The 23,068-nt window shown below is 44.5% G+C and overlaps 1 protein-coding gene across 7 annotated transcripts in view; it reads right to left on the bottom strand.

Annotated features, from left to right (window-relative positions):
• LOC137427213 (sentrin-specific protease 6) overlaps positions 1-17,119 on the bottom strand; it is a 224,412-nt gene extending 207,293 nt beyond the window's left edge. The window contains exons 1-5 of one of the 7 annotated variants that reach the window (XM_068116490.2): positions 16,632-17,119; positions 16,227-16,314; positions 11,056-11,113; positions 10,639-10,746; positions 10,370-10,470 (exon numbers count right to left, since the gene is read on the bottom strand). In XM_068116490.2, the coding sequence (XP_067972591.2) occupies positions 10,370-10,470; positions 10,639-10,746; positions 11,056-11,113; positions 16,227-16,314; positions 16,632-16,662 (386 nt within the window). In that variant the 5' untranslated portion in view covers positions 16,663-17,119. The remainder of the gene's footprint in view (positions 1-10,369; positions 10,471-10,638; positions 10,747-11,055; positions 11,114-16,226; positions 16,315-16,631) is intronic. The other 6 variants (XM_068116492.2, XM_078778566.1, XM_068116491.2 and 3 more) reach the window with 6 other exon arrangements.
• Between the last annotated feature and the right edge of the window lie 5,949 nt (positions 17,120-23,068).

Genomic DNA, 23,068 nt, shown 5'->3' with positions numbered 1-23,068 from the left:
GATATGATTGGATATTCTTCACACTTATGGAAGAAGTAGAATGATATGATTGGATATTCTTGTCTCACGAATGAAGGATGAGTTGCCTTTAGTGGTTGCAAAGAAAATTTGTGGAGACCAGGCAAAATGGGGAAATATGTCAGATATGACCCTAGGACAGGACGGTGATTCATCAATTGACATGAGGTACGAACCAGAGGTGACGACCGATGAGATTCGATCTCAGTCAATGGATGGACCTGTCCTGACATCATTGGGGAAAGGGCTTATGCAAGGAGTCATTCAAAATGATTAATTTGATTTATTGATGAATATTGATGAATTAATTGAAATTGAATAATTGATTGAATTGTTGATTGATTGAATCTAATTGATTGAATTTAATTGAATAAATTTAACTGAATAAATTGAACTGAATAAATTGAATTGAATATATTGATTGTTTGATTGATGAAAATGCGGTCTCACGAAAGAAGCTTTGATATCTTTGCGAGATATTATCAATGTGGAGACAACCTGGGAAAATTGAGCAAGGTGGTGAGTTTATATACAGATATATATGTGCGGTTACCATTGTGTGATTTCCCCGTCAACAGAGCGGACACCTGAGGATTCACCCATTTCATACTGACCCTCCGGCTCATCTGCAAATACTGATCTGTGAGATTGGATTGTGCAAAAGCCACAGCTGAGGGAGATTCTCTGGAAATCACCGTGTGAACAGGTGGAGAGACCCTTCCTGGAGGTACGAGTGAAGCTTTAGAGGAACAAACTACAACACATCCAACGCTACTTTGATAAAAGGCAGAATGGGAAATGGAGCCTGCAAGAATACACAAGGACAACCAGAGATTCCACAAAAAGGTACTTGTACACATCATATGTACGACCGTTATGGTGCCGAAGCTATAAGGCAGGTCGAGAATTGGTATTTGTGGACAAAGGGACATGATGAGGAGTTTCCAAGAGATGGTACATTTGAGCGAAGTCGATTGGAAAGATTAGAACAAAGATTGAAAGCCAGAAAGAGACAGAATCTAACGGTAGACTGGCTTGCATTCCATCTTTGGGATGGTGAATCCAGACAACGGGAACAGCAAGAACGGATAACGGATCTAGAATTTAAAATAAAAAGGATACAGGATACAGTGGAGGAGACAAATGCACAACTGCCCTCGAAATTAGGAATGAAAGTGACATTTGTCCCATCTGATTTCCAGTTGTCTCCCCAAAAAGGATGGTACAGAGAATTTTTTCGTGTTTCAGGAGATAACGAGAGATTGCAGTGGCAACTCAGGGATGTAGAGATGCAGCCCAGCAATACAAGTGCACAGGTGCACAGCCCAGGCAACGACAGAAACCGGTGTTTCAAGTGTGGACGGATGGGACATTGGAAAAGAGGATGTCCGTATACCAAAAGGAAGACAAGTTAATAGGGTAAACCAAGATCAAGGGTACCAGTGCTGACCGATACCTCAGACAATGATTAGGCCTTCATTGCGACAAATCCCAAATGACGATTGGCCTCAACAAATTAGATTACTGGACAAACATGAATAACTGTCGATGATTCTTGGGTCTGAAAAGTTTTCGGAGCAAGAATTATTCATTTTTTCTTTTGCTTGTAAGCAAATTGATAATTAATTGATCAAATGCCGAAATTGGATCTTTTATGTTGGGCACACAATTTTAAATTTACAAAGTTGGAACAATTGCTTTGCAAATTTTTGAAACTAAGTGACAAGTCACATGATGATCAGGTGGGAATTTCGGACTAGTGTTCCGCATGATTGATAGGTCAGTGGTCGACTGACATGCAAATGGGTGTGTAGTCAAATTTGGATAAATTATGGTGGGAACTGAAAGGGTAATGTCAATGTGACATTATAGGGGTTTTCTAAGAATAAACTTTTTGGTCTATTTGTGTATTAGCATTTATAAAATTGAAGGACAAATTTTATGAAATTGAAATAAAATTGACACCCATCTTGATCGGTAAATAATGGTTCCAACGCAAACAAATACGCATAATGCATGTGTGTGTGTGTGTGTGTTTATGTGTGTCAATGTTAGTGTTTTTGTTTTTGTTGTTTTGTATATCAATCTTACAAGATTGTTGACACCGACAGTGTGCCTGTCTGGAAATGGATAGTTTTATGTGGATGGGATTGAATATCCAGAGAATCCGTAAAATAAAATAGAAATATAATTTGATTATGAACATTATCTCTTTTGTCAAGGGAAATGGAATATAAAGATTTGATGTGCTGGGTTATGAGCAGCCATTAATTAATAGTAAAATTGTGAGTAATTTTGGGATTCCATTTTTGATAGAATTTATATGAGAATAACATCTATTTATGGATATGAGCTTCATAAAAGGAAATGAGGGAGTACAAAATTATCCAAATTTGGGAGAGGTCTTACACTGACTTCCCAGAATACTCTGCTCATGGATTTATATATATATATATATATACTTGAATTTTATCAGCATATAAATTGTGCTGCATGTATGGATGTGTATTAGGCATAGAGGATATGGGAAAATAGTAAAGAAAATCTTGCTGATTTGAACTATTGTGAGTTTTAAAACGGAATGCATTGTGAATCTTAAACCAAGGGGCAGACATGAACGCGCTGTTACGTTATTTATACTCAGAACGCGATGTCACGTGTACCTGCAACATATTTGTTAAACTCGCACACCTATATTGGCATACTGGTGTCAGTAGTACTCACTGGGTGCATAGAAATGGATGAGCAACAGTCAAGGGGGTTTAAAATAAAAACACTTACTTGGATATTTTCTACAAAAGTATGGGTTTCAATAAGTGGTAGCTGTACACATGGGATTCATCAAATTAAGTTTTGGAGTTCAAACAAAGTCACTGGTTAACAGATGGGAATGGATAGTAAATAAATTCTTCGATGCTGGGTAAATGAAGTGAGATATTACAAAGACTTATTAGAGCTATTGTTCTTCCTTGCAGCAGTGGGAGAAAATTTAGATCCAACATAATGAATCTATAAATGAATGTGATAGGGATAATATCCTCAATTTGTACTAATTATTTGATTGTGGGTAAAGGAATTAATTTATCGTAGTGGATTGTTAACAAGCAGCCTGAAATGTCCTGAGAATGTGCATCCATGTAATCAGAAATCCCAGATTTGTTTTTTACAAACAACATTTTGGTAGAGATCTTATGTGGACGAATACTTGCTTGGTAGATAAAAACGGTACTGCATGTTGGCAGCCACTTCGGTGGCCATTTAGGCCGAACAAATAGGAAAAAACTGTAATTGAATATGTAATTTACAGATGAGTATTTGGGAAGTAAAAAGGGAATTTATTGATTTGGGAGACATTTTTCGAAGGTTTATTAAAGTGTTGCAATATGACATTTGGCAAGGAAAATTATTGGATGGGAAAATTAGATCTGTTTATAAAATGAATTTGTTGACCCATTGAAGTTAATTCTTTGAATTGTTGTTTAATTAGCATTTTGAGTTCAAATTGGAAATAGTTTGGTAGAGCTTTGGTTAAAACCTTTGGTTGCAGTGTTTTGGAACAAATTGATAAACCGTAGGAGGTTGATAAGAATAGAAACAAATATGGACCTAAAATAGAAAGATTGTTATGATGATATGAATAATACCGAGATTAAAAGAATGAATCAAGTGATGTTGCAAATGAATAGTGAATACAGTAGAATTAAGATAATGGCATAACGACAATGTTATGAGTTGTGTCAATTACAATATCAGTGAACTCATATCACCACGAGTGACACACTGTTAGGAAAAAAAGAGGGAAAAGAAAAAGTGGAGAGGAATTATGGTAATAATACATTATGTTTAATTTGTTGGTTTGGGAAAATTGTTGTTGGGAATTAGGTATTCCCGTTTGTGATTGTAATCATATACAATGCTATTCTTAGTTTAGTAATAAAATACATACCTGATTGAATATTATTTGTGTGACGCATATAAATGAATATAACTTTTGTGTTAAGGAAAAACAACAAATTGTTGAATGTGAAACTGTCGGAAGATATACATGATTATGCTGATTTCATGGTAAGATGTACCCTATCTGATTCAGTGTGTGCGGAAAGCAGATTCAGATGTGACTGAGCATAAGGATAAGACGAGATCACATTTTGGAGGGATTGCTAACGGAATTGGGAAGAAGTTCGAGAAAGAAAATTTGTGGCTAAAAAATGAAGTTAATCATGGCAGACACCCTCTTTCTCAAAGAATGATGAAGACATTCTCCCGTGTAACTTGGAGATGAATGCTTACCTTCACCAAGGAAATTTATGTGACCATTTGCCTGGATCACACTGCAACATATGAAAGAAAGGCGATCACTTACTCTTGTTCGAAGGCTTCGAACATTCACCACATCAGAAGTTGCAGGATAACGACATTTTACCTGCAACCTCTGTGAAATGCGGGGACATATGTTATTACTTCACCAACGTCCGGGGAACCAGCATGGAGCTGCAAAAAAACGGCTGTGCCCTTGTCACAACAGCTGTGCACGATTCTGCTGGTTGCTCCTGGTAAGGACCATGAATGACCGGAACACCATGGTCCCAACATCATTGTGGATGCATCCGGCATCCCTGTTCCACATCTTGCTGGCCAATCAACGTCACACCAATACTTGCTGCCCACTCACAATGAGGGAGGAGGCAAGTCGACTACAACTGGGTGAAGGCCTTGTTCAGGAATTACTATGGTTTACAGCAAAAAGTGGCAAGAATGCTACAAGGAGAGCAGGGTCAGTCTATGACTCCGCAATGTTACCACAACAGCGAAATCCTACACGAAGTAGTGCAGGAGCTATGAAGACATTAGGAGAAAATGTTTCATACCAGGATTCAAACACAAGTGATCAGCCCTTCCTTTCAAACAAAGTCAACATTTGTGTGGAGGCAAACGTTTTTTGCCAGATGGTGCAGATGCTTTACAAAACTTGAAAATGAAGTGAAATTGTTGTATCTTGGTGATGGTGAAGTGTTGTTTTGAAAATATATTTGTGATGCAAATGCAATAGATTGAACGATATGGAAGGAGTCAATGACCAACGAAATGTTTTGTGATTCTTGCAGGATGACGGTGTATGCCCAAGGGAATTTGATTACCAAAGTGATTGATTATTTACTTATACTTGTAATGATGTTTACTTGTAGTGATTGATTGTTTACTTATATTGATGTTTAGATTAATGGTTAATATAAACAAAAACAAAAAGATGAGGGAATTGTGGAAGTGTAACTCAGTGTAACTTATTAATTGGCACTGGTAACTTATTAATTAACACTGGTAACGAAGCAGATACATTTTACCTGCAAACTCTGTGAAAGACGAGTTCGTAAATGAGTGTCAGGAATGTGCCCGAACATGATAATCTCTTGTCCACCTGGTCACAGCCCCTGGCTGAAGCACCCCCCTATCGTTTGGTAAACGGAACTCACAGCAGGAGGGGAGCGAGCTGATGCCAGGACTTGGTGCATGCATGACCTCGGGGCATTAGCGGAGAAAGGATTAACGTTCAGCGGACAGGGGATTAAGTCCAGTTTGTCCATATAAACGAGAGCAAACGTCGAGTCGAGAGAACTTGTGAGCAGAAGCTCTGACCGACGGGAGTGGCGGAGGAACATCGGCCGAACGAGAAGGACCATGCGAAAAGAGTTAACCTGGTCCATTGAATTATGCGGTATTATTTGGTAATGGAATGAAGTGAATAACCAGTTAATAAACTAGACCTTTTGTAAAACCTGTGTCCGGTCATTGGAGTCTTGAGTCTCAGCTACAAATCAAATTCCCCTACAGTAACCTTGGAATGCAATTTGATAATGAATATGTGATGACATGACGCTGTTTGTGTGTAAAAGGGTTGTGTTCACAAATTCTAGGACAATGATATGCCTTTGGGAAAATTTGTCAAATTTGTAAGGGATCTTACATGGATTCAGCAGAGTACTCTCTGCTCATAGGTTTCTGGTACATATAAAGTTGGATTTTGTCACAATGCGGCTGAGCTGTGGGTGCAGACATATACTGGGGGTAGTTGACATGTTTTACAGATGTATACAGGTACAGTTTACTGATGCTTTTCTAATAAAATGCACAATTGTTGTTGTTATCCACTGTACTAATACAATAAACCTACTAGGTATTACCCTAACATCAAATTTAGCCTGGAATCCACACATTACACAAAAAGCTAAATCTGCCTCGAAGAAACTGGTCTTGTCTTGTTCAGATGTCGAAGATTCTTCTTCTCTCAACAGTTGCTTCAACGATATAAAGGATTGATTCGTCCGTGTATGGAGAACTGCTCTCACATCTGGGGAGGTTCTCGTGCCACATACTTACTGGAGAGAATTTAATCCAAAGTAATCCCATTTATCAACCCTCCCAGTCTGGTCTCAAAACTCGACCCGCTTTAATTACGCCACAAAGTTTTCTCTCTTTCTCTTTTCTACAGATATTACTTTGGTTTCTGCTCCCAATAAATTTCTGCTTGTGTCCCTCCGCCATTAGCGAGACCAAGGAATACTTGACAGCCACTCCATCTCATGATTATTGTGTAGCCATTGGCAACTCAAGGGTGGTTCGTTATGATGTTTGTTTCTTCGCTTCCACTGCCAAACTCTGGAACACTTTACCTTCTCATGTATTTCCAAACACTTATGATCTTCCCCTTTTCAAAAAGCAGATTTTTTTTTTACTTCCTCAAAAACGCACTATTCTCTCTTTCTTCACTTTTCTATCAACGTGGGTCTTTTATTTAAGGCTTGGCCTCAATGAGGACGATATAGTCTGTAATAGCCTTCAGCAAAAATAAATTTAAAAATAACCCGAAGGACCCTTAATAACCCTGAGGACCCCAAAGACCCAGAGGACCCAAAAGACCCCGAGGACCCAAAAGACCCCGAGGACCCAAAAGACCCCGAGGATCCAAAAGACCCCGAGGATCCAAAAGACCCCGAGGATCCAAAAGACCCCGAGGATCCAAAAGACCCCGAGGATCCAAAAGACCCCGAGGACCCAAAAGACCCCGAGGACCCAAAAGACCCCGAGGACCCAAAAGACCCCGAGGACCCAAAAGACCCCGAGGACCCAAAAGACCCCGAGGACCCAAAAGACCCCGAGGACCCAAAAGACCCCGAGGACCCAAAAGACCCCAAGGACCCAAAAGACCCGAGGACCCAAAAGACCCGAGGACCCAAAAGACCCCGAGGACCCAAAAGACCCCGAGGACCCAAAAGACCCCGAGGACCCAAAAGACCCCGAGGACCCAAAAGACCCCGAGGACCCAAAAGACCCCGAGGACCCAAAAGACCCCGAGGACCCAAAAGACCCCGAGGACCCAAAAGACCCCGAGGACCCAAAAGACCCCGAGGACCCAAAAGACCCCGAGGACCCAAAAAGCAAAATTACCCTGAGGACCCAACAACACAAACATGTCCTTGCAAGGGTCTGCAATTGCCGATTGCTCTTCCTTGTTATTGTTCATTTTTCTTTGTAAATATAGGCGTCGAGGCTCATGGGAAAGTAGAATAACAGGGAGCAAATTGTCCATAGACAAAATGTATGAAGGGAAACCGGTGCAACAACAACAAATGTAAGTACCACAGAACAATCAGAGGAATTGCAGGACAAAGGTCATAACAGGATCTCAATGTGTGTAGGAAACCTCAGTAGTATAAACCAGAGAGACCACGTGGTAGTGGTGTACATTAGATTTGAAATAATGGCTTGAGACGATTAACTTGGAAAGATGGTTTCACAGGTGAGAAAAGAGGGATACAAAATAATGGAGAGAAGCATAAAGTTTAGACTTGAAGAAGGAAACAAGGAAAGGGACTCTTACGTCTTACAAAATGAGCACAACATGTAAGGACAGGGGTGTGTGATGGTAGGATGAGAAAGAAAAAAAATTGCATACTGTCAGTGAGTAGATCCTTACCCTCATTCTCCTGCTACAATATCCAAATGACATGGAAGACAATTGGATTCAAAGGCCTTGAAGATAAGATGGGAGGCAGCAACCTGACCAGTCCATAATTGAGAGCCATTTTCATTGCACTTTGGATGAACCCTTGAACACCGTAACAAGCTGAGCTTGGCAGAGGAAGCACCTCGATTGAACAAACTTAGTGGTAGCTGGCTTTAGAGGCCAGCTTGGAGATGTGATGTACCTCTACCAAGGACAAGTTACAACTGATGGTGAGGTCCAAGAGCTCTGAGGACTGTACCTCTCCCAGAAGATGACCACAACACCAATTGGGGATATTCCTGCTGGTCCTTAAGGAGAGACAAAGAGTGGGACTTTGCTGCATTAAATGATACGTTCCTGGTAGATGATCTGTTGCTATTTTCAAATATTTGCAAATCGAATGTCAAAAGGGTGAGGAACAGAACAGATCTGCACATGGTGGATTTTTTTATTTTTTTATTTTTGTATACTGAATCGAGGCTCGTGAAAGAGCTAACATTTATTTCACAAACAAAACAACCAGACAAACAAAATATACAAAAAGAGGGAGCGGAAGACAAGATGGGGAGAGAATGGGGAAGCACACAACCACAACATTTGAGAGCAGGGAGAAGTGTGGGAGGGAGAGGGCTTGGGGGGGAGGAGGCATGGGAAGGGGGGGGGGAGAGGTATAAAACACAAGGGGACCGAAATTAGCAGGGGTAGAAAAGATCAAGGTTTTGGATGGGGGAGGATAAGAGATGGTGGTGAACAGCTGTTTTAAAGACCTGGAGGGTGGAGTGGGATTGAAGAGAGTGAGGGAGTTTGTTCCAGAGGCGGGAGAAAAGAGGAATGAAGGAGTGAAGGTGAGCAGAAAGCCTTGATTTTGGCAGTTTAACCATAAGAGGGTTGCAGGCAGATCTTGTGCGACCTGTAGGAATATTTGGGGGACAGAGCCCAGAGAGAGCTGGGGGGGCAAGGCCAGAGAGGAGTCGGTAGAAGACGGAAAGACCACCAACCTGCCTGCGGTGAGTGAGTGAAAGGCCCTTGGAGTTAGCTTCATCGCGGGAGATTCCAATGATTCTGAACGCTTTGGTTTCAACAGCGTGAAGACGAGCGGGGTGTGAGGCAGGAGCACCAGACCAGAGGGGAGAGCAGTATTCCATAGAGCTGCGGATGAAAGCCTTGTATGTGGTGAGGAGCTCAGGTGTGCCAAGGAAGGACTTCGCACGACGGAGGATGCCCAGTCGGCGACTGGCTTTGGAGGCCAGATTTGAAATGTGGTTTTCCCAGGAAAGATCATGGCAAATAGTGAGACCCAAAAGCTTGAGTGACAGAACTTCTTGGAGAGGATTATTCAGAAAGTGGATGGGAAGATTGTCCAGTCGGTCTTTTCAGAGAGACATTGTAAGAGTGTGAGATTTATCAGGATTGAAAGACATGTTCCATTTGGATGCCCAGTCTGTGATTTTGTCCAGGTCTGCAGAGAGTGAGGAGGCTGCAGACTGCCGATCTGAAGGATGAGGAATGGAGCGACAGAGAGTAGAGTCGTCAGCAAAGAGATAGAGAGGATTTTCAAGAGAGTCAGAGAGATCATTGATGATTAATCATTGATTAATCATCAAAATGGTGCAGTAGATTCTTCCAGTGATGCAGAGATCGTTGATGTGATTCACAAACAGGATTGGTGCGAGGATGCTCCGTTGATGAACACCAGTCAAAATATATAGAACATGGGAGAGAACGTCTTGTAAAGAAAGACGCTGCTTACAAGCATCAAGGAATCCTGCTGGCCATTCAATGTGCTGTGGAAACGATAAAGGTACCGCTTGGACAGCAGCACCGGATGTCAGAGAATCAAATGGGAGATGTCCAAAGGGAATGCACAAAAGGCTTTCTATACTATTACAAGCTTAGGAGTGCAGAGAAAAGTCCTGCTCTGAGGTGGTGGCCGGCTTTGGAGGAACAATCTGTCCAAGACAGTAGCTTTTGCAGAGGGTGACTACAGCAATATTATGTGATTTGTCTGCCTGTAGTTATGGAGGGGCAGTGAGAATATCAGTCTTTATTGCACGACAAGACAATAAAGGTAAATAACCAGTTGTGTCCCCCCCTCCCCCCACCCCACCCCACAGATTGGCAGAAACATGCTGTCGCAGAATGCCTGAGATGGAGCAGCGGAACCTTGACACATGCACCCAGTACATGCACTCAAAGTGAAACACTCAAATACACCAGACAGCATTTGATTGCATTACCAGCATGGGTACACAGCTTTACATTCCTTTCACAAATGCACCAAATTTGCTGAAGGTTAAATTGTTCCTGAATATTGGTGGGCCCCCGCATTCCACCTCAAGCACGCCGTACCTCCCGATGTCGTTACGAATGGGAGCGCGAACCAACAGCGTGCTGCCCAGACTTCGCTTGTGCTCCAGCGGGTGGCTGTTCAAGCACGGTGTCACAGAAGTCTAGCAAAAGGAACAGGAAGAAATGGGACAAGGTGCCGATGACATTTTAAAGGAATGAGCAAAATAAAGAGTGTGATGAGAGGAAGCAAATTTAACAGGAGGACACAATCTACATTTCCAATCGCATGAGGACCAAAGTGAGACACAGCTAAGGCAGTGTGAACATGCCTTCAGGTTCCTTCTCATATTGGAGCTCCTGGGACTCACGGCCGGAGTACTTCGATCGCGCGAGGAATGGGTGAGTGGGGAGCGGGTGATGACGTTCACAGAAAGTTGCTGCAAGAATTAAAGTTTGGCAATTCAACCAAATTGGATAATTAGCATCAGGGAGCAAAATGCGATCCCAGCATCATTAACGGGTACATCTGTTGTGTTTATATCTTAATAAACCTTTTTGATAATAATCAAAAACAAAGCAAATGCCTTTAACCTTTTATCGTTATGATGGAAATTGACCGAACAACCACAATCATCACTGGCGGTTGAACGGGCGTTGTTGAAACAGTCAAGAAAACACAAACCCGCCCCCCTTCACCCCCCCCCCACCCCCCTTTCAAAAAACCCCCCCACAGCTCCACACATTACCTTTGGTAGGGATGCACGGCCCTTTCCCTTGCCATCTCTCTTGGACAAAATCACAGGTCTGGAGAAAATCAACACCCAGTATAAATTCAGAAAATAAATTCCTGCATTTGATAAAAAATTTCCCTCCTCTAATATACATACATACATACACCCCGAGTCACGGAAATCTGAATAGCGAGGCAAAATCCGCGAACGGCGAGGCAAAATCCACGAACGGCGAGGCAAAATCCACGAATGGAGAGGCAAGATCCGCGCATGGCGAGGCAAGATCCGCGCATGGCGAGGCAAGATCCACGCATGGCGAGGCAAGATCCGCGCATGGCGAGGCAAGATCCGCGCATGGCGAGGCAAGATCCGCGCATGGCGAGGCAAGATCCACGAATGGCGAGGCAAGATCCGCGAATGGCGAGGCAAGATCCGCGAATGGCGAGGCAAGATCCGCGAATGGCGAGGAAAGATCCGCGAATGGCGAGGAAAGATCCGCGAATGGCGAGGCAAGATCCGCGCATGGCGAGGCAAGATCCGCGCATGGCGAGGCAAGATCCGCGCATGGCGAGGCAAGATCCGCGCATGGCGAGGCAAGATCCGCGCATGGCGAGGCAAGATCCGCGCATGGCGAGGCAAGATCCGCGAACGGCGAGGCAAAATCCGCGAACGGCGAGGCAAAATCCGCGAACGGCGAGGCAAAATCAGCGAACGGCGAGGCAAAATCCGCGAACGGCGAGGCAAAATCCACGAACGGAGAGGGAAAATCCGCGAACGGCGAGGCAAAATCCACGAACGGCGAGGCTAAATCCGCGAACGGTGAGGCAAAATTCGCGCATGGCGAGGCAAAATCCACGAATGGCGAGGCAAGATCCGCGCATGGCGAGGCAAAATCCACGCATGGCGAGGCAAAATCCGCGCATGGCGAGGCAAAATCCGCGCATGGCGAGGCAAAATCCACGCATGGCGAGGCAAAATCCACGCATGGCGAGGCAAAATCCGCGCATGGCGAGGCAAAATCCGCGCATGGCGAGGCAAAATCCGTGCATGGCGAGGCAAAATCCGCGCATGGCGAGGCAAAATCCGCGAATGGCGAGGCAAAATCCGCGAATGGCGAGGCAAAATACGCGAATGGCGAGGCAAAATCCGTGAATGGCGAGGCAAAATCCACGAATGGCGAGGCAAAATCCACGAATGGCGAGGCAAAATCCACGAATGGCGAGGCAAAATCCACGAATGGCGAGGCAAAATCCACGAATGGCGAGGCAAAATCCGCGAATGGCGAGGCAAAAATCCGTGAATGGCGAGGCAAAAATCCGCGAATGGCGAGGCAAAAATCCGCGAATGGCGAGGCAAAAATCCGCGAATGGCGAGGCAAAAATCCGCGAATGGCAAGGCAAAAATCCGCGAATGGCGAGGGAAAAATCCGCGAATGGCGAGGCAAAATCCAGAGAAGGTCGACGATAATCCACGAAGATCAATGAAAATCCCGCGAATGTATGCCGCGGCATTGTTTCAATGCCCCTGAAAAACCGCAAATTCACAGAACCCAGCCACGAATAGGGAAAAAAAAACAAAAAAAAAAAACATTATGCGGAACACAGCCGCAAACAGAAAAAAAAAAAAAGCCGCGGAACACGGCCGCCGAAAGTGCTGATCCGTTTGAGTACGCTTTGTCTGTGCACAAAGTTGAGCACTCAAAGCAACAAAATGTCAAAGATCGAGAACATGAGCATACACTGCGTGTGGTTTTGGCATTGAGGACAAGCACAAGCAGGTAATCTCGTTCTTCTCTCCTGTCACTGTTCTCGTTGAACCAAACGAGCGGAAAACCATGGTGATGTGTGTGTTCCTTCATTTAATTGTTTATTACATTTTTGGCACACCATGGGATTATTTGCTTGACATTTATTATTCGAGAAGTTCAACATCAAAGTTGTTCTTCAACAGCCACTATTATCCCACCTTGTGGGATCGGCCAGGGGAAGCTTGTCCCCAAGGCATTCACGAACTGGCTGGAGAGGCTGACAATCGCCTAGTTAGGGCAGGAATTTGTAATTTGTTCATGGTGCCAGCAATACTCACCTACTCTTTGCGAAGGACACCATGAGATCTTTAACATCGACCAACCCATGCTGGCAGACGGGACCCCCAGTTTAACGTCCATTCAAGAGACGGCACACACATTGATAAATCACCCTGTTTGCGAAACACCAGGATGACAGTTTATAGCTAGGTCGGGATTCAAACCCAGGCTTGACCGCTTCGAGGTGAGTGTGCGTACCTCTACGCCATCCTGTCAGCCCGCGAAGTTAAACATCAAAGGTGTAATTTTAAATGCCCGAAGAGTGAAGATCGTTATATATGACTTTCTTCACAAATGGTGTGTTCCGTTGGCGAGGCGCTTGCTCGGTGTGTTCCGTTAGCGAACCACTTGCTATTGCTTGCCAAGCCAGACATTCCGTATCAACCGCTTTTAAACTGCTCGTGAAGTCACTCGGCAAAGGAGCAAAGCGATTTCGTCCAGGTAAAATGAGGTTTGACTTTAAACAAATTGCAACAGAACTATGAAAAGAAGAGTACGAACACAGGTAACTCCAGCTATTCCGTTTGTTTTTATGTGGATTGTTATTGTATGCTGGAGTGCTTCACAGTTACATTGTGTGTGTGTGTGTGTGTGTATGTATACACACGTGTGTGTGTGTATGTATGCACACGTGTGTGTGTGTGTATGTATACACACGTGTGTGTGTGTGTGTGTGTGTGTGTGTGTGTGTGTGTGTGTGTGTGTGTGTGTGTGTGTGTGTGTGTGTGTGTGTGTGTGTGTGTGTGTGTGCGCAAACAAACAAAATGCAGAAAAGGTGCAAAAATAAAACAAGCCTTTGCCTGCTCAATGTCGAAGCGTAAGCATTTGCCTGCTCAATGACGGAACGAAAGCATTTGCCTGCACAATGATGGAACGAAAGCATTTGCCTGCTCAATGACTGAACGAAAGCATTTGCCTGCTCAATGACTGAATGAAAGCATTTGCCTGCTCAATGACTGAACGAAAGCATTTGCCTGCTCAATGACTGAACGAAAGCATTTGCCTGCACAATGACGGAACAAAAGCATCTGCCTGCACAATGATGGAACAAGCATAATTTGCCTGCACAATGATGGAACAAGCATAATTTGTCTGCACAATGACGGAACAAAACATGCATTTGCCTGCACAATGATGGAACAAAACAAGCATTTGCCTGCACAATGATGGAACAAAACAAGCATTTGCCATCACAATGATGGAACAAAACAAGCATTTGCCTGCACAATGATGCAACAAAACAAGCATTTGCCATCACAATGATGGAACAAAACAAGCATTTGCTTGCACAATGATGGAACAAGCACTTGCCTGCACAATGACGGAACAAGCACTTGCCTGCACAATGACGGAACAAGCACTTCCTGCACAATGATGGAACAAGCACTTGCCTGCACAATGATGCAACAAGCACTTGCCTGCACAATGCCACAACAAGCACTTGCCTGCACAATGCCGCAACAAGCACTTGCCTGCACAATGACGCAACAAGCACTTGCCTGCACAATGACGCAACAAGCACTTGCATGCACAATGATGGAACAAGCACTTGCCTGCACAATGACGCAACAAGCACTTGCCTGCACAATGACGGAACAAGCACTTCCTGCACAATGCCACAACAAGCACTTGCCTGCGCAATGCCACAACAAGCACTTGCCTGCACAATGACGCAACAAGCACTTGCCTGCACAATGATGCAACAAGCACTTGCCTGCACAATGATGCAACAAGCACTGGCCTGCCAAATGGATGCAACAAGGACGTGCCTGCACAATGACGGAACAAGCACTTGCCTGCACAATGATGGAACAAGCACTTGCCTGCACAATTGCAGAGCAAGCACTTGCCTGCACAATGACAGAACAAGCACTTGCCTGCACAATGACGGAACAAGCACTGACCAACACAATTACGCAACAAGCACTTACCTACACTATTACGCAACAAGCACTTACCTGCACAATTACGCAACAAGCACTGACCTACACAATTACGCAACAAGCACTTACCTACACAATTACGCAACAAGCAATTGCCTGCACAATGACGCAACAAGCACTTGCCTGCACAATGATGCAACAAGCACTTCCCTGCACAATGACGCAACAAGCACTTGCCTGCACTATGACGGAACAAGCACTTGCCTGCATTATGACGGAACAAGCACTTGCCTGCACAATGACGCAACAAGCACTTGCCGGCACAATGACGCAACAAGCACTTGCCTGCACAATGACGGAACAAAATAAGCATTTGCCTGCACTATGACGGAACAAGCACTTGCCTGCACAATGACGCAACAAGCACTTGCCTGCACAATGACGCAACAAGCACTTGCCTGCACAATGACGCAACAAGCACTTGCCTGCACAATGACGCAACAAGCACTTGCCTGCACAATGACGCAACAAGCACTTGCCTGCACAATGACGCAACAAGCACTTGCCTGCACAATGACGCAACAAGCACTTGCCTGCACAATGACGCAACAAGCACTTGCGTGCACAATGACGCAACAAGCACTTCCCTGCACAATGACGCAACAAGCACTTGCCTGCACAATGACGGAACAAAATAAGCATTTGCCTGCACTATGACGCAACAAGCACTTGCCTGCACAATGACGCAACAAGCACTTGCCTGCACAATGACGCAACAAGCACTTGCCTGCACAATGACGGAACAAAATAAGCATTTGCCTGCACTATGACGCAACAAGCACTTGCCTGCACAATGACGCAACAAGCATTTGCCTGCACAATGACGGAACAAAATAAGCATTTGCCTGCACTATGACGCAACAAGCACTTGCCTGCACAATGACGCAACAAGCACTTGCCTGCACAATGACGGAACAAAATAAGCATTTGCCTGCACTATGACGCAACAAGCACTTGCCTGCACAATGACGCAACAAGCACTTGCCTGCACAATGACGGAACAAAATAAGCATTTGCCTGCGAAATGCACAAGCACTTGCCTCCTTAATGAGGGCCGTGACATAACCAGCATTTACCTTCCCAATTACACAACAAGCGTTTACCTGCCCAATTACATAACCAGCATTTACCTGCCCAATGACATAACCAGCATTTACCTTGTATCGGCTTCGCATGAAGAATCGTCATCCAGATCGAGCGGCTGTAGAAATCCTCCATTCTTCGTCCTGTCAGCATTATCTAAAGCTGAAACAACAAAGGTATCTTTAAATGCCGACATTACGAATCCCGCATCGTCATCACGTCCGGTGACAAGACCTCACGACCCACGGGCGAAGGTCATGACCGTCGTGGTGTTTTCCGTTTATAACAAACAAAAACGTACGGTAAAGCACGTCAGGTGAAACGTAGAGAAAGAAAACAAGCCTCGGGCCTAGGTGGGAGCGAGAGCCGCCGAGCGCTAGGTGAGGGAGTACATGATGGCGGTGTACGTCGTCGTAAGACTATAACACCATGACAATGCGACGCTCGTCACCACATTAAAGCGTCCGCCGTGTGCTCACCTTCGAGCAGTGCCGAGTTCCTCGTGTCCATGGCAGCACAGACGACACCGGCTCGCTCAATGTCGCAATCCAAACCAGGCTCGCGATCCAAAGCAAGGCCGCAAAGGCGCTTTCCTCGCTCGCACCTTCCCACAGAAGTTTCTCACACACCATGCGATTCCGGATCGGCCATCACCCTCGCTCTCGCTCTCGCTTTAATCACCTTAAGCGCACACGCCATTCATCATTGCAAAGCTCCGCTACACATTGAGGGGCAATGGCTCCGCGCACTCAGCACTTAATATGCATTAACAGATCCATTTATTTATTTAACCGTATACATGTGTACATCAAACCGGACTTCGACATTGTCCGTGGGATTGTCTAAACCTATAAACTAATATTGAAATTGAATTCGTAAATTTGAAATCTTTCGAATCAAATGTCGTGTACCTGCTGCTTGCTTAACTTAGACCGAGGTGCGCCAAGTGAGACGGTGTAATTGTCCATTTTTACAAACTGCATTTTATTTCCTCACTTTTTAATAACCCATTATAAATGTTTAACATTATACAATATTTAGCCTGCGCCAATCAAAAGTATTACCATTCGAAATGGAAGTTATTGCTCCGTCACTACCGCTACCTACACCGTCATGGATGGCGAACACTGCATCACAATGGAAACGACATATAAAATGTGCAAGGGGGAACTTTGACAAGCACCTGAGGACGCTTAAAAATGCGTAAATAAAAGTTAAAATCGAAAAAATAAACGGATGCAAAGCGCAGGAGATCGTCATCGTGTCGACTCTTCGTCATCATCAAAATATACGGGATAAAGAAGAATCATGGTCCTATTAGGTCCCGGTGACGACGTTCTGTAACCCTAGGAGGATGATGATGATGATGACGACGATGATGATGACGATGATGACGACGATGATGACGATGATGACGATGATGATGATGCCGATGACGACGACGACGACGATGATGATGATCTGTAACGGTGTTATCGGGTTTTAAATACTGTATCTCGGGTTTCCGGGACCGATGGCAACCGGAAGTGATGGACAAGTAGGCGTTACTGTTAATTCCGAAGACGGAAAAAACACCAGAACGACAGAATCGTCTCCAGGAGTGATCCCCAAGTCTTTATTCCGCACCATGGACCTGCACAGTGCACACTCTGTTACACTGTACAGTACACGCTCGCCTACACTGTACAGTGCACACTCTGTTACACTGTACAGTACACGCTCGCCTACACTGTACAGTGCACCCTCGGTTACACTACGGTGCACACTCGCCTACACTGTACAGTGCACGCTCGCCTCCGCTGTACAGTGCACGCTCAGCTACACTGTACCGTGCACGCTTGGCTACACTACAGTGTGCGCTCGCCTGCACCGTACAGTGCATGCTCGACTACACTGTACAGTACACACTCGCCTACACTGTACAGCACACGCTCGCCTACACTGTACAGTGCACACTCTGTTACACTGTTCAGTGCGCTCGCCTACACTGTACAGTGCACACTCTGTTGCACTTTACAGTGCACGCTCACCCACACTGTACAGTGCACGTTCGCCTACACTGTACAGTGCACGCTCTCTATGGACCAGCTGGTACATTACACATCTTGCCCTCAAGTTACACGACATAATCCTTCAAGAGTTTGGCAGTTTTTGGCGCCTCTAACTCCATATTTTGACATATATACACAGTTTCTTGTTCTTCCAATTTTCTTGACGTTCCACCACGACACTCCTTATGCTTATGCTGGTCCATTCCCACCTGTACAAGCAACCTGGGTTTGATCAAATCAAGACCAATTGTTACATTTCTTTGAAATAACAACTGTGACGGAGAAGGTGTGGCTTTGTACACCTGAGCTGAAGCCGAGCGACTGTGTTAGACAAGTCGTCTGTGTCCGCTGTCATCTTTTTCATCGACCGTTTAAACATTTGTACCAAACATTTTGCTGACCTGTTACTGGCCGTTACTGGCTCCTACTGGAGCAGAGGTGGAGTGATGGATTCCATTACGATGACAAAATGTCCTCAATTTGACAGACGTCAAACAGGTGTCCTTACCTGTTACGTACCGTACCTGGTTCTACTAACTCATGCGTTTTAATCACACCCACAATGCACATAATAGTTGCCTTTCTCGATGCTGAATTTGAGGCCACAATCTTAATTTGTACAAATTTAGAGAAAGCATTAACTGCATCAAAAACATCCGTCCCATAAATGGATCTGCGTACTGTAATCCACCTGCAGTCTCTGCCAAGGTTTGGTAGGCAATTCCGAAAGATGTAACATTGCAATAAGAAGATTCTTCGGATTCATGTGACACAGATTACACAGATGTACAACACTCTCGATGTCCTTACACAAATTCGGCCACCAGAAATAACTACGAGCTAACCCTTTCATATGCACCTCTACAGGATTAGTCTCAGGTAATTCCTCCAACAACCGATCCTAACATCGTCTGGGTCCAATCACCAACTGAGCCTAACCTCATTTGGGTCCAATCACCAACTGAGCCCTACCTTGCTTGCGTCCAATCACCAACTGAGACCAACCTCGTTTGCGACCAATCACCAACTGAGCCTAACCTTGTTTGGCTACAATCACCAACTGAGCCTAACCTCGTTTGGGTCAATCAGCAACTGAGCCTAACCTCGTTTGCGTCCAATCACCAACTGAGCCTAACCTCGTTTGGATCCAATCACCAACTGAGCCTAACCTCGTTTGGATCCAATCACCAACTGAGTCTAACCTCGTTTTGGTCCAATCACCAACTGAGCCTAACCTCGTTTGTGTCCAATCACCAACCGAGCCGAACCTCGATTGCGTCCAATCACCAACCGAGCCTAACCTCGATTGCATCTAATCACCAACCGAGCCTAACCTCATTTGGGTACAATCACCAACCGAGCCTAACCTCATTTGGATCCAATCACCAACTGAGCCCAACCTCGTTTGGGTCCAATCACAAACCGAACCTAACCTCATTTGGGTCCAATCACCAACTGAGCCTCACCTCGTTTGGATCCAATCACCAACTGAGCCTAACCTCGTTTGGATCCAATCACCAACTGAGCCTAACCTCGTTTGGATCCAATCACCAACTGAGCCTAACCTCGTTTGGATCCAATCACCAACTGAGCCTAACCTCGTTTGGATCCAATCACCAACTGAGCCTAACCTCGTTTGGATCCAATCACCAACTGAGCCTAACCTCGTTTGGGTCCAATCACCAACTGAGTCTAACCTCGTTTGGGTCCAATCACCAACTGACCCTAACCTCATTTGCGTCCAATCACCAACTGAGCCTAACGTCATTTGCGTCCAATCACCAACTGAGCCTAACCTCGTTTTGGTCCAATCACCAACTGAGCCTAACCTTGTTTGGATCCAATCACCAACTGAGCCTAACCTTGTTTGGATCCAATCACCAACTGAGCCTAACCTTGTTTGCGTCTAATCACTAACTGAGCCTAACCTCGTTTTCGTCCAATCACCAACTGAGCCTAACCTCGTTTGTGTCCAGTCACCAACCGAGCCTAACCTTGTTTGGATCCAATCAACAACCGAGCCTAATCTTGTTTGGGTCCTGTGATGAAGCAGACGACAGAAAGCCAGTTGCTGGCGTGATACACATAGCTGTCTGGCTGGGGTGGTCCCTGCGGAGATGGGCGTTGTTGCATATGCTGTGAGAATGTGAGACTTCCATACTCATGGCTATGATTCTTTGAGAGTGAGGTAAGAGTATCAATATGCTGCTCAGTAGTTTGCTTCATTTTAAATGTATTGCGATGCTTTCCTTGTATCATGTAGACTAATGTTATGATATTGAGTTATGTTTAGATGCACCAGGTCGATTGCAATAAAGCCTCCGTTCTTGAGAGAGGTCTCTGGCTCTGATTTCACAACAATTTATTACAATTAGTCAGGTTCACTATGTTTTTTCGTTCAAAATCATGGTAGATTAGCAAACCTATACATTTTTGGAAACGTTATTACATGGAAAATCTGAAAATCAATGTTTACATTTGCCAATTCCGACCAATTCGATTCGACCAATTCGACCAATTCGACCAATCGACCAATTCCATTCGACCAATTCGACCATTCGACCATTCGACCAATCGCTTCGATCGACCATTCGACCATTCGACCAATTCGATCGATTCGATTTGATTCGATTCATCGAATTCGATTCGTTCGACCAATTCGATTTGCCAATCAATTTGACCGACCTTTGCTTGTGTGGAACGGACTGTGAAAACGATGCGGACTATATTGTCGGATACGACACGCAGGACGGTGATGACGAACTCTAAATGGCATATTCTGTAATCGTGTATGTTTGATGCCATTGACTGCCTGTGTATATTTTGTCATTGACTGCCTGTGTAGATGTGAAGTTATACTGACTACATGTGTATATATGATTTTGCTGACTGCCTGTGTATGTTTGGTGATATGAATTATTGTGACACATTTTGATGTTATTAACTGCCTGTACAAAATGATAACATGCATTTGATTATGCAACTTATCGCGAATATAAAGACAGTATTTTGCAATTCAAAACCTTTGATTCGTGTCTTACCATTCCCCATAGCACTAATTTGATACTTTCATTGGATTCCTTGTCCCTGAAAATATAGGTTTAGTATATTTTTTAAAGTTTTTAGGGTAATTAGAGGCAGAAATAGAACAAAATATGTATTTTACAGTGGCCATTTTGAAAATCCAAAATGGCCGCCATACAGGTATCTCTCCAAATGTAAACATTGATTTTTAGTTTCCTTATGCTATAACCTTTCCAAAAATGTATAGGTTTGCTAATCTACCATGATTTTGAATGAAATATAATTTACTAGCAGAAGTACCCGGCATTGCCGGGCGGGGGAGGGGAGGGGGAGGGGGAAGGGAAGGGGAGGGGAGGGGAACGGGGGGAGAGCGAGCCCCTTGGTAAAGCGAGCGATTTTTTTTTTCATAGCGTCATAGCGTTCATAGCGTCATAGCGTTCATAGCGTTTCATAGCGTCATAGCGATTTTTTTTTTCATAGCGTCATAACGTTCATAGCGTCATAGCATTCATATCGTTCATAGCGTCATAGCGTCATAGCGATTTTTTTTTTCATAGCGTCATCGCGTCATAGCGTCATAGCGTTCATAGCGTCATAGCGTTTCATAGCGTCATAGCGTTCATAGCGTCATAGCGTTTCATAGCGTCATAGCGATTTTTTTTTCCATAGCGTCATAGCGATTTTTTTTTCCATAGCGTCATAGCGTCATAGCGTTCATAGCATTCATAGCGTCGTATCGTATCGTTCATAGCGTTCTTAGCGTCATAGCGTCATCACGGGATCGCTCTGAGCGAATCAGCACCCACCTGCTCTGATTACGTTGATTCCGTGCGCTGAAATGCACTGAGGTGAATATGAATAAAAAATATGGATCGTCAAATATTTTGAGTTCGGCCATGTTCGTCCCAGGCTCAATGGCCATGTCTATGCCAAATATCAAGCACGTAAGCCTCTCCGTTTAGGAGTCTATCGGTAACATTACACACACACACACACACACACACACACACACACACACACACACACACACACACACACACACACACACACACACACACACACACACACACACACACACACACATACACACACACACACACACACACACACAAACTGTGTTTTATATATATAGATTGACATAGTGAACCTGACTAAATCTTCCATTCTTGAGACGACCTCTGAAGAATGGAGAAGCTGATCCGTGTTGTAAAAATCAGAGTCTCACAACAGTTTTCTCGTTCCGAGTTTAATCTGAATCAATCTCGAACAGCATCTAGAAAGAATACATAGTAACCATCATTTCAGTTCTCCAATAGGTATCAAGAGTATACATCATATTGGGTACACATAAGCAAGCCTCATGCCAACGTGATTTCTCACCTTCCTAAATAAGTGCGTAATTGTCTCAGGTCTCCGGTCAGGTCTGCCCCTCACAGTCAGCTAGTGGATATTTATGAGAGCACTTTAGTGGGCAGAAGATGTTACTGCACCTGGGCTAACTTAGTTGCCTACGTTTCACTACATCCTCCCAGAGTTCAAAACATTTGCAAGCAAGCCATTTAAATGTATGCACGAAGCACTAATCAGCAACAAGTATATAGAATGCAAAATAACATAAAACACCGATCAAGGAGTTACTACCAACCGAAGCGCTCCGGTCAACGACTTTCTGTCCCCGTGCGGGTTCGATACATAACTGAGCTGTCAGCGGGTGTATCTAAATCCTCCTCAGTCGGGGTGTTAATCAACTCAGACGTCTGAGTCGGTACAACAAACTCGGTTGGGTCGGGCGATCGATGAAGAGGAGACAGAGATCCCGCCATCGGAACCTCTGTAATGGA

This window comes from Myxine glutinosa, chromosome 5 (genome assembly GCF_964187855.1).
Source record: "Myxine glutinosa chromosome 5, kmMyxGlut1.1, whole genome shotgun sequence".
NCBI lineage: Eukaryota > Metazoa > Chordata > Myxini > Myxiniformes > Myxinidae > Myxine > Myxine glutinosa.
The sequence above is the reverse complement of the archived record's forward strand: the minus strand, read 5'-3'. Positions and strand labels throughout refer to the sequence as shown.